Source organism: Nerophis lumbriciformis, linkage group LG04, assembly GCF_033978685.3.
Source record: "Nerophis lumbriciformis linkage group LG04, RoL_Nlum_v2.1, whole genome shotgun sequence".
In the NCBI taxonomy this organism is placed as follows: Eukaryota; Metazoa; Chordata; class Actinopteri; order Syngnathiformes; family Syngnathidae; genus Nerophis; species Nerophis lumbriciformis.
In genome coordinates, this window is record NC_084551.2 from 58,784,881 (window position 1) to 58,797,147 (window position 12,267).

At 38.6% G+C, this 12,267-nt stretch overlaps 1 protein-coding gene across 1 annotated transcript in view; it reads right to left on the bottom strand.

Annotated features, from left to right (window-relative positions):
• sh3d21 (SH3 domain containing 21) overlaps nucleotides 1–11,647 on the bottom strand; it is a 35,509-nt gene extending 23,862 nt beyond the window's left edge. Inside the window, exons 1-4 of the mRNA XM_061958608.2 lie at nucleotides 11,471–11,647; nucleotides 11,078–11,235; nucleotides 5,818–5,875; nucleotides 179–291 (exon numbers count right to left, since the gene is read on the bottom strand). Of these exons, the coding sequence (XP_061814592.2) occupies nucleotides 179–291; nucleotides 5,818–5,875; nucleotides 11,078–11,235; nucleotides 11,471–11,474 (333 nt within the window). The 5' untranslated portion in view covers nucleotides 11,475–11,647. The remainder of the gene's footprint in view (nucleotides 1–178; nucleotides 292–5,817; nucleotides 5,876–11,077; nucleotides 11,236–11,470) is intronic.
• Nucleotides 11,648–12,267: the final 620 nt, after the last annotated feature.

The window sequence follows — 12,267 nt, forward strand, 5'->3', positions numbered from 1 at the left end:
GTCACAGTCTCAAAGTGTCTTAGTCCTCAGGGTTTGCTTTCTGTGGACTGTAGTAGCCAAATAGTAAATGTTGGCTGAACAAATATTTCACTGGTTTGCGTTGCCCTGATTTTTAAAGCGTACCGGTATGTTTTTACTTATTCTGCTCAGGTTTCACCTGTTGGTGGCTAAGCCTTACCGTGCTTATGATATCTATAGTCTCCCCGACCACCAACTGCAGCTCGTCTTCGTTTATGGGGTCATAGGCGTACGCCACCCTACACGTCCTCGCTTGTTTCATCATTTTCTTTGCTGAAAAGAAACATGCAAAAATAAATGAATAAGGGACAAGCGGTAAAAAATTGATGGATGGATATATATATATATATATATGTGTGTTTGTGTGTGTGTATGTATATATATATATATATATATATATATACACACACACACACATATATATATATATATGTATATACATACATGTATATATATATGTATATATGTATGTATGTGTGTGTATATATATATATATATATATATATACATACACATACATGTATATATATGTATATATGTATGTATGTATATACATATATATAGTATACAAATATATATATATATATATATATATATGTATGTATGTATGTATGTATGTATGTATGTACAGTGTTTCCCACACATTCATTTATTTGTGGCGGTCCGCCACGAAAGAATTACGTCCGCCACAAATGGATTTTTCGGCTTTTGAATCGCTCGACCGATCATAAAAGCAATGGGACTCTGTCTGTGAATGTACCTTGTAGTTACAACTCCGGTGCAGTAGGTGGCGGTAGCCTACTATGCATTGTAACTCCGCCAATAGCACTTAATTCACCTGGTGGGCCAGAAGAAGAAGAAGAAGAAGACGAAGACGGACGGACGGGATCAAAATACGAGGGTACCGTAATATCGGTTATAGGTAGATAGGTTATAGCTGCATCGCTCGCGGCTCGTCATATATTTAACGTTAATCCGCGATTTCACCGAGTGTTTCACTGACGGTGAGCAGCCTGACGCTGCTTCATTAACACCGCCGCTGTTTGACTCGGGGGCCGGGGCAGACGCACATAGTAACAGTCACGTGTTTTCATACCGACGAGCTAACGTGTCCAGGTTATAACCCTGTTGTCAATAAACACACATGGACTGAAGCTAAATTGTCCACTGTCCACTGCAGCATGTGAATGCAATGAAAAGAATACAATCTGAGCCAACCAGCTGTTAAATGTTGTCCAGGTTAATGTTTTGGCCATTAAAGGCCCTTCATTTCAAGATTTCAACTGTGATCGGGCTTTAAACAGGTGGCTGACCTGTTCAGATGAGTGTAACTGCTACTGGTCAAATAATGTGAAATAGCATTTAATTTTACAAGTATGCAATGCCATTTAAATGTAATTATAGATAATAATAATAATAATAATAAATACTGTGTAGTGTTGTAAATAGTCAACGGGAAGAATTTTAGTAAGATATAAGCCATGAGCACTACACAGCCAGAAAAAAACCTAGGCAGGACAAGTAAAAATATTGGGGCAAGTAGATTTGAGAAGTCAGGCAAGTAGAAAAAAACCTTAACGTTGAACCCTGCATGTGTTGAGCTGCTGCCGCTTAAGGTTAGACGGCACTGTACATAGAGCGGTTCTCGTTAGTAATAAATTCTAATGTTGGATGTTCACTCCTTCACACAGATGAGTATAGAAAAATAATTTCAACAGCCGAAAAGGGCTCGACTTGGAGAGGAGGTAGGCCTACAGTCCGGACCACAGGTGCGACCTGTTCAGCAGCAGCAAGAGGAGGAGGAGGAGGAGGTTGACTGACTGTGGCAGGACACCTCTGCCTCTGTTTCACTTCATGTTGCTGGTAAATAATATGGTTGTAGTAGAAGGCTAAAGTTAAATTATTTAGTATTCACTAATTAAAGGGGCAGAGCTTTAAGAGACATTTTAGCTTTTATATTTTATAAGATATATTTTTTGTAAGAACCACAATTAATAAATATATTTCAGTGAATCACTAATTGTTCAAATCTATATATAAATATGTACATAAAATGTTGTAATTATATTCCAACTCCGCGTTCTTCTTTTGCAAACTCCGCCACCCCCCACCCCCCGACCACACCACCACAAATAGATGCCTGTCCTGTGGGAAACACTGATATATATATATATGTATGTATGTATATACATATATATATATATATATATATATATATATATATATATACATACATATATATATATGTATGTATGTATGTATATACATATATATATATATATATATATATATATATATATATATATATATGTATATATATATATATATATATATATATATATATATATATATATATATATGTATGTATGTATGTATGTATGTATATAACAAGTGATACTGGAAAGGGTGACAAAAATATCGCTGACAACAAACGTATGCTCGGACTCAATATAATTTTTCTGAACCCTTGCTTGATTTTAACACAATAATACAAATATAGTTGTATTGAATAGAGATAATATGGTTGACCGTAGTTAACAATATAATAAACTAATGGGCTGTACAGAGAGTTTATAGCTATCAGGGTTTTCCCGGGACTGCCAAGATGCCAAGATACCTGTGACGGTGGGGGCGTGGTTATGGGCATAATCACCATGATTACATTGAGTAATTTGCATGTTTTTTCTTTAAAAAGGCTCACAAAATGTATACATACATTTAAAAACAAATATGTTATTATTCATTTGTATTAACATGTATTTTTAAATGTTTTGCCATTATTTCAATTGTTGCTGCTTATTGTACAATGTACTTTGTTGAGTTTTTTTTGTAAATTTTTAATCAAAAACAACTAGCAAGAAATTTTGCATCTTTTTCTGGTGTTATTTTAAAATGTACACGTGTTTAGAGACTACTTCTGTGTATGCGTGACATAAGAGGTGAGCATGACGTCACACTTGCTTCACGCTGCTGCTCCAGTTGGACTTTCTCTCCTTAAAAGCTGCTGTCACTACACAATCGGGACCCAAAGACACGATCGGTCCACGCATGCGCGAAGGCTACTTCATTTCCATCAACTTGTTTTACAGCAGTTATTTACATGCATGCCGTCACTGTTACCATGGGGGTTTTTTTTCATGTAAAGTTTGCATACAAAACAAAACAAACGTTACTTAGGAATACAGTATTTATTTTGAAACCTTCCAGAACAATGTGCTCAGCAGCCTTAAATGGCAAATAAATTATTATTTCTTTTACTACTTTGTTTACAGCAAATACACCAATTCACAATACCGATCATTTAAGTCTATTTTTTGTCAGGCGGCAGACATAAATGTAAGTTGCAGTAAGTAATCAACATTTTAAAGAAGAAAAGACAAAGAAAGGCTTATTGTGTACGACATCACACTACAATGGCGGACTTTTGCAAAGCTCATCGGGTACTTTTCTACCATATATGGAGATATCAGCTGGTGTCACATGGCAGAAAACGTCACAGGACATAGCAAATTCCAAACGGCTTGTTTGGAGGAAGTATGCATGTAGGCAAGATTATTTTATAAACATCTCCGCATGACCTCTATGACAGGGGTGTCAAAGTAAGTTTAGCCGAGGGGCCGCATTGAGGAAAATCTATTCCCACGTGGCCGGACGGGTAAAATCATGGCATAATAACTTAAAAATACGACAACTTCAGATTGTTTTCTTTGTTTTACTTCAGCCCAAAATACAAAACCCGTTTCCATATGAGTCGGGAAATTGTATTAGATGTAAATATAAACGGAATACAATGATTTGCAAATCATTTTCAACCCATATTCAGTTGAATATGCTACAAAGACAACATATTTGATGTTCAAACTGATAAACCTTTTTTTGTTGTTGCAAATAATCATTAACTTTAGAATTTGATGCCAGCAACACGTGACAAAGAAGTTGGGAAAGGTGGCAATAAATACTGATAAAGTTGAGGAATGCTCATCAAACACTTATTTGGAACATCCCACGGGTGAACAGGCTAATTGGGAACAGGTGGGTGCCATGATTGGGTATAAAAGTAAATTCTATGAAATGCTCAGTCATTCACAAACAAGGATGGGGCGAGGGTCACCACTTTGTCAACAAATGCGTGAGCAAATTGTTGAACAGTTTAAGAAAAACCTGTCTCAACCAGCTATTGCAAGGAATTTGGGGATTTCACCATCTACGGTCCGTAATATCATCAAAGGGTTCATAGAATCTGGAGAAATCACTGCACGTAAGCCGCTATGCCCGTGATCTTCGATCCCTTAGGCTGTACTTCATCAACAAGCGACGTCAGTGTGTAAAGGATATCACCACATGGGCTCAGGAACACTTCAGAAACCCACTGTCAGTAACTACAGTTGGTCGCTACATCTGTAAGTGCAAGTTAAAACTCTCCTATGCAAGGCGAAAACCGTTTATCAACAACACCCAGAATCGGCTTCGCTGGGCCTGAGCTCATCTAAGATGGACTGATACAAAGTGGAAAAGTGTTCTGTGGTCTGACGAGTCCACATTTCAAATTGTTTTTTGGAAACTGTGGACGTCGTGTCCTCCGGACCTAAGAGGAAAAGAACCATCCGGATTGTTATAGGCGCAAAGTTGAAAAGCCAGCATGTGTGATGGTATGGGGGTGTATTAGTGCCCAAGACATGGGTAACTTACACATCTGTGAAGGCACCATTAATGCTGAAAAGTACATACAGGTTTTGGAGCAACATATGTTGCCATCCAAGCAACGTTACCATGGACGCCCCTGCTTATTTCAGCAAGACAATGCCAAGCCTCGTGTTACATCAATGTGGCTTCATAGTAAAAGAGTGCGGGTACTAGACTGGCCTGCCTGTAGTCCAGACCTGTCTCCCATTGAAAATGTGTGGCGCATTATGAAGCCTAAAATACCACTATGGAGACCCCCGGACTGTTGAACAACTTAAGCTGTACATCAAGCAAGAATGGGAAAGAATTCCATCTGAGAAGCTTAAAAAATGTGTCTCCTCAATTCCCAAACGTTTACTGAGTGTTGTTAAAAGGAAAGGCCATGTAACACAGTGGTGAACATGCCCTTTCCCAACTACTTTGGCACGTGTTGCAGCCATGAAATTCTAAGTTAATTATTATTTGCAAAAAATAAATAAAGTTTTTGAGTTTGAACATCAAATATGTTGTCTTTGTAGTGCATTCAATTGAATATGGGTTGAAAAGGATTTGCAAATCATTGTATTCCGTTTATATTTACATCTAACACAATTTCCTAACTCATATGGAAACAGGGTTTGTATTTTCTATAGCTCAAGACTTAACGGCAATTTAAAAACAACACATAATGGCGGCTACAGTTTTGATGTTAAAGGTCTAAAAAATTATGTCGACCATCCGGCGGGCCGGATTGAAAATCTTAATGGGCCCCATGTGGCCCGCGGGACGTATTTTGCCAAGGTCTGGTCTACACCGACCACAACAGTTCAAACCCCGGCCGAGTCATACCAAAGACTATAAAAATGGGACCCATTACCTCCCTGCTTGACACTCAGCATCAAGGGTTGAAATTGGGGGTTAAATCACCAAAAATTATTCCCGGGCGCGGCCACCGCTGCTGCTCACTGCTCCCCTCACCTCCCAGTGGGTGATCAAGGGTGATGGGTCAAATGCAGAGAATAATTTCACCACACCTAGTGTGTGTGTGTGACAATCATTGCTACTTTAACTTTAACTTTAACGGCACTAGATGAAAGAAGTGAAAAGAAGAAATGTAGAGAATGTATAAACATGTACTTGATCGAACGCTTCGCGGTACCCTCTTGCTGTTCCCTCTCAAAGAAACTGGCACCTCCTGCAAAGGCAAAAGCACAAGTAGATGAACACGACTGCAGGACAAAATTGAACCCAGTAGAGGGAACTGGTTCTTGTTCAGGACCAGTTCCCAGTGTATCAATTTCTTTGAATCGCTTGCCAATTTTCCCTAACAACTCTTTCCAATTTTGCGGGAGGGAATGACGTGATTATGCAACGTGCCCCCCAGCTCGTGGAAACAGTCCAAAGTTTGGCTGTGTTTTACATGAAAAGATTGCAACAGCGCTACTTGTAATATTTGCAAGGTTGTTATTTCATCAAGTGGAGAACATAGGAGCAATATGCTGAAACATTCAAACAGCGTATAACAACTATGAACGAATGTGCCGTTTTCGAAACACTCCGATCTCATTCCAGCAGCAGTACCACTAACACCTCATCTTTATGTAGTAAGTAGGGCTGGACGATATATGGAATATACTCGATATATCGCGGGTTTGTCTCTGTGCGATATAGAAAATGACTATATGGTGATATTGGAGTATACGTTCTCACGCAGTTGCTTTTAGCTGCGGGCATTACACTACAGGCTTTTCTTACTCTTTCCTGTCTCTCCTTCTCACAGAGACATAAAACAAGCGCACCTTCTTACATACGTTACATACTGTTGCGCGTGCAACGTCATACACCCTCGCCGAGCAGAGAGGTAGCGGCATGGGTGACGTTAGCTGTGATGCTAACGGAGCGGTGCGAGTGGTAATACGAGAGAAAGAAGGTGCCAATTAATGTACTGTACTATGCAATCTACTAATAAAAGTTTCAATCAATCAACCAAAACTGCAGACGTTATCTCCTTCTGTTGTAGACTATTTAAAAAAAACTAACTATTAGTGCACTTTTGTGCATGACGTCACTAAGATGACATGTCAAAACAACACTAAATTAAAGTGCACTTTTTGTACAGAACGCCAGGGTCCATCGTCTGGCGGTGGTTTGGCTTCAAGCGGGAAGATGTTGAACAGACAACCGTAATATTTCAAGTATGCGGCAAAAAGTAGCAGCACTGCTAATTTGTAGCATCATTTGAAAAGTCACCTGCTAGAGAATAAGAAATGCTTGAAACTCCACACCAACAAAATGCCCAAGCAACCTGCACTGACCCAATTGAGCCTGGCGTCTTCCATTTCCACATCAACACGGTATGGAAAAAATAGTCAACAACAGAAGGAGATAACGCCCGCAGGAACCTACCCCATTGTGAAGGACATACACTATTTGATTTCCTATTATGCAGCTCATTTTTATTTGACACTTATTGAAATATCTTGTGTGACATCATGCACAAAAGTGCACTTTATTTGTTTTAAACTATTGTACAAAAAGTGCACTTTAATTTAGTGTTGTTTTGATAGCTTGTTTTAAAATGTCTCTGACAATCTTGCACTTTCTGTTTGGGAAATGACATGAATGTTTGTGCCACTGCTTAATAACTGTTGAATAAATACACTTGCTAAATTGACTTAGTTGTGATGTCAGACAAGATATTTCAATAAGTGTCAAATAAAAATGAGCTGCATAATAGGAAATCAAATAGTGTATGTCCTTCACTATGTGGTAGGTTCTGTTGTTTACTATTTTTGTCATACGGTGTTGATGTGGAAATGGTTGCTTCGGCATTTTGTTGGTGTGGCACCGGCCGGAGATGTTGACATGCGGAGTTTCAAGCACTCTTCATTCTCTAGCGGGTGACTTTTCAAATGATGCTACAAATTAGCAGTGGTGCTACTTTTTGTTACACTTTTTGCCGCATACTTGACATACTACGGTTGTCTGTTCAACATCTTCCCGCTTGGAGCCAAACCACTGCCAGACGATGGACCCTGTGCTGTTTTTTCTTGGTAATTCCTTCATTTGTTACCATATTTGCACCTTCTTTCTCTCGTATTACCACTCGCACCGCACCGCTAGCATCACAGCTAACTTTACCCATGCCGCTACCTCTCTGCTTGGCGAGGGTGTATGACGTTGCACGCGCAACAGTATGTGACATATGTAAGAAGGTGCGCTTGTTTTATGTCTCTGTGAGAAGGAGAGACAAGAAAGAGTGAAAAGAGCCTGTAGTGTAATGCCCGCAGATAAAAACAACTGCGTGAGAACGTATACTCGAATATCACGATATAGTCCTTTTCTATATCGCACAGAGACAAACCCACGATATATCGAGTATATTCCATATATCGCCCAGCCCTAGTTAGAACTTTACACTACTTTATATTAGAATTGGCAACAGCAGAGGATGAATATCCCATAACAAGAAGATAGAGAAAAATAAAAAGCTTATCGACTACGGCATGTGCAAATTTTCAGGACTTATGCAGATCTCAAATACACATCAGCAGTTACCAGAAGGTAAGAAAAGTTGATTTGCATAATATTGCAAAACGAAACGCCAGATAATGTCTGCTAATAGGTGCCATTTTGCGGTCTTAATACACACACCATAATAATATGTGTATGTCTCACTACGGTAGCCGTAATGGGCTGACAATCCATCAAGCGGTGCGGCTTCAAAGTCGTACTAAAACATTTTGACAGATTTTTGAGTGCTTTGTGTAATGTTCTTTATTTTCAATTGAACATTGTTTTGGTGTTGTTTACAGGCGTCATATTGCAGTCTACATGTATATCTTACCATGAATTGATTAACGTGGACCCCGACTTAAACAAGTTGAAAAACGTATTCGGGTGTTAGCATTTAGTGGTCAATTGTACGGAATATGTACCGTATTTTTCGGACTATAAGTCGCAGTTTTTTTCATAGTTTGACCGGGGGTGCGACTTACACTCAGGAGCGACTTATGTGTGAAATTATTAACACATTAGCGTAAAATATCAAATAATATTATTTAGCTCATTCACGTAAGAGACTAGACGTATAAGATTTCATGGGATTTAGCGATTATGAGTGACAGATTGTTTGGTAAACGTATAGCATGTTCTATATGTTATAGTTATTTGAATGACTCTTACCATAATATGTTACGTTAACATACCAGTTGGTTATTTATGCCTCATATAACGTACACTTATTCAGCCTGTTGTTCACTATTCTTTATTTATTTTAAATTGCCTTTCAAATGTCTATTCTTGGTGTTGGCTTTTATCAAATACATTTCCCCCCAAAAATGCGACTTATACTCCAGTGCGACTTATACATGTTTTTTTCCTTCTTTATTATGCATTTTTGACTGGTGCGGCTTATACTCCGGTGCGACTTATACTCCGAAAAATGCGGTACTGTACTGTGCAAATGTGTAAATATATTTTTATATATTTACACATTGTTCTTCTTGCATGCACACATCGCACTGTATGGAATGGCCTCAATCTCGTTACCCTGACAATAAAGCTGATTCTGATTCTGATTCTGATTTTGATTCTGAATCTACTAATAAAAGTTTCAATCAATCAATCAATTATGTGTGACTACCATCTACTGGTCACATTCACATACCTGCCAATTACTCCGGTTTTCCCGTAATTAGTACGGTTTTCATCAACCTATTCCGGGTTACGGTTGCAGTGATAAAAAATACGGTTTTTCATTAATTAAATTTTTTTTTTTTTTTTAAGTTTTATTCACGAAATCGCGTAACAACAATGACAATCGACACTGCTTCCCGTAACTTCCTATCGAGCCATTCCGAATGCCATGCGCGAGGCTATTTATAGCACCGCTGCCAAGCACGAGGCATCTGTTGCCATTGTTTCCAAACGAGCGAACGATCATGGAATCAGCCGGAGAAAAATCGCATACGAGTCTTAAACCAAAAAGAAAACTGCAGTCATTCCGTGAAGAATATTCAAAATAATAATAATTATCCGTTCCAAAAAGGGTGAAAACTACGCGAATTGCACCTTGTGCAGACAAGATTTTTCGATCGGACACGGAGGAATTAGCGATGTAAAAGACCACGTTGGGACAAAAAAACACAAGTCTAATGCCGTTGCTAGCGATACAAGTGGAAAACTTTCAACGTTTTTCGTCGCCCAAACAGATTCTTTGGATGTGATAAATGCCAAAGTTTTATTTACGGAGGCAATAATTGAGCAAACAAAAAGGTAATGACACCAATGTTATCTATTGGAATTGTTTAGTACTGTTATACTGTTAAAAGTGTTTATACTATTTATGCTTTCAAGTCCAAGTTGAAGAAATCTTGTTAAATGTTGACAGCATAACTACCAAAATACAGAAGTATGTCCTTAATATTTTTGCAGTGCTATTTCTGTTGAAAAGTTAAAATGATTACATTAGAGATGTGATGTGCCACTTTTCAAGTGTCTGATGGCTTAAATTAATTTTCATGAATTTTTCATATTTTGAATTCTTTTGAAAGGCTTACAAAAAAACTACATTTGAATTGTAATTCCATGCTATTGACAGGACTATTAATTTTAATGAAGTTAGCTTACCATGTTTACAGTATGATAATTGTAATAGAAATGTGAATTTTAGGCACAGAATATTTTTTTACAATTGAACAAGGCAGTAGATTATACAAACTTGGACAGAAAGTTAATAATGACACCAATTTTTTTTTAAATGGAATTGTTTAGTACTGTTTCACCATTTGTTTACTGTAAAAAGTGTTTATACTGTTCATACTTTCAATTAAGAAATTGAAGTCTTGTGAAAGGTTGACAGGATAACTGGCATTAACTGTCAAAATAATTTCAAACTATTGAAGTTATCTTACAGAATAAACATGTCAATCAACCCATAGGATTTTTGCTGTAATATTTTTGTTTTGAAAAGTCACTGTGACTGATAGAAAAGTGATGGTTTTAGCAACATTTTAACCTGTCTGAATGCTAATAATCATTTTGCGTCGGCTGAACCCCCCACCAGGACTTTGTCCTGGACCTACCGGGGCCTGCGGCCCCTGGACCCTGGCTACTAGGTTTTTCTGATTTCAAAAGTTGGCAGGTATGCATTCATCATTACACCATGTACCAAATAAAATTGCTTCGAGGTCGGTAAGCACAACCCGAACTATTTCTTACATTAGGCGCACTCTCGATTTTTGAGAAAATGAAAGGATTTTAAGTGCGCCTTAGTCCGAAAAATACGATGTTTTTATTTTGTTCAATTCCACAGTAGAATATTTCAGAATATATAATCGGAAAAATCCTATCAATTCTCATCGCTAACCCGGTACAACTGCTGCTGCTCACACACCTTCACAAAGCTGGCTGGAAAGATGCCACGCTTCCCATTTAGCTCGCCCGCCAGCCAGCCTTCCTCGCTGGCCTGCGTGACCTTTTTCAACACATCGCCCGTCTGCACCGTGAGCTCATCTTCCATGGTGCCCTTGAAGTCAAACAGCACCAGCACCTCTATGGGGAAGAACATTTGATTCTCTGATTAGATTAGAAAATAACTGTGGAAGATATTGTGAACCACATCTTGTTGTCTTTAAAGTGGAATACAATGGGATAGTGATTGTTGAAAGGCAAGTTAGAACCCAGATCTTCATATTGTATCTATTTAGCAGTTACTCCCTACGATTCCTAGCACACTGAAAGAATATCTTTTTTATTAGTCTTTCAAAAAGATATTAGGCAAACTCACCCATCGTGTTCGATTCTTTATTCCTCAGCTGTGTGAACCTCTCGACCCTTTTTATAACAAAAATCCGAAGCAGTAGCTGCCAGTATTGTCTTCTTTCTCGTCAAACATTAACATTCAGCAGCATTTCCTCAGGCTTGTCATTGCAAGTCAACACAGCGAGGAAGAAAGAGGGTGGGTCACAAGAGAGAGTGAGATAGGAAGGGAAGGAAGGAGGTTACAAACAGGTAAGGCAGGTTTATAATAGTACAGCTAAGTAGCCTCCTTAATGTTTACTTTGCTCATGTAGAAGAGGCATTGTTAGCCATTTACGGCCGCCTCGGTACACTGCTCTCTTATAGTTGTTGCGTTTTTCTCTGTTTCTTGAATTGAACAAAGAGAGCACAGTCCACCAGGTCAAATTCCTTTTCGGCCAATAAATCTGATTCTGATACATAGCTATGAACATACAGATCAGAGGAATTATAACAAAAGCATAAATCAATCAATGTTTACTTATATAGCCCTAAATCACGAGTGTCTCAAAGGGCTGCACAAGCCACAACAACATCCTCGGCTCAGATCCCACATCAGGGCAAGGAAAAACTCAACCCAATGGGATAACAATGAGAAACCTTGGAGGGGACCGCAGATGTGGGGACCCCCCCACTTGGCGACCGGTGCAATGGACGTCGAGTGGATCTAGCATAATATTGTGAGAGTCTAGTCCATAGTGGATCTAACATAATATTGTGAGAGTCCAGTCCATAGTGGATCTAACATAATAGTGAGAGTCTAGTCCATTGTGGATCTAACATAAT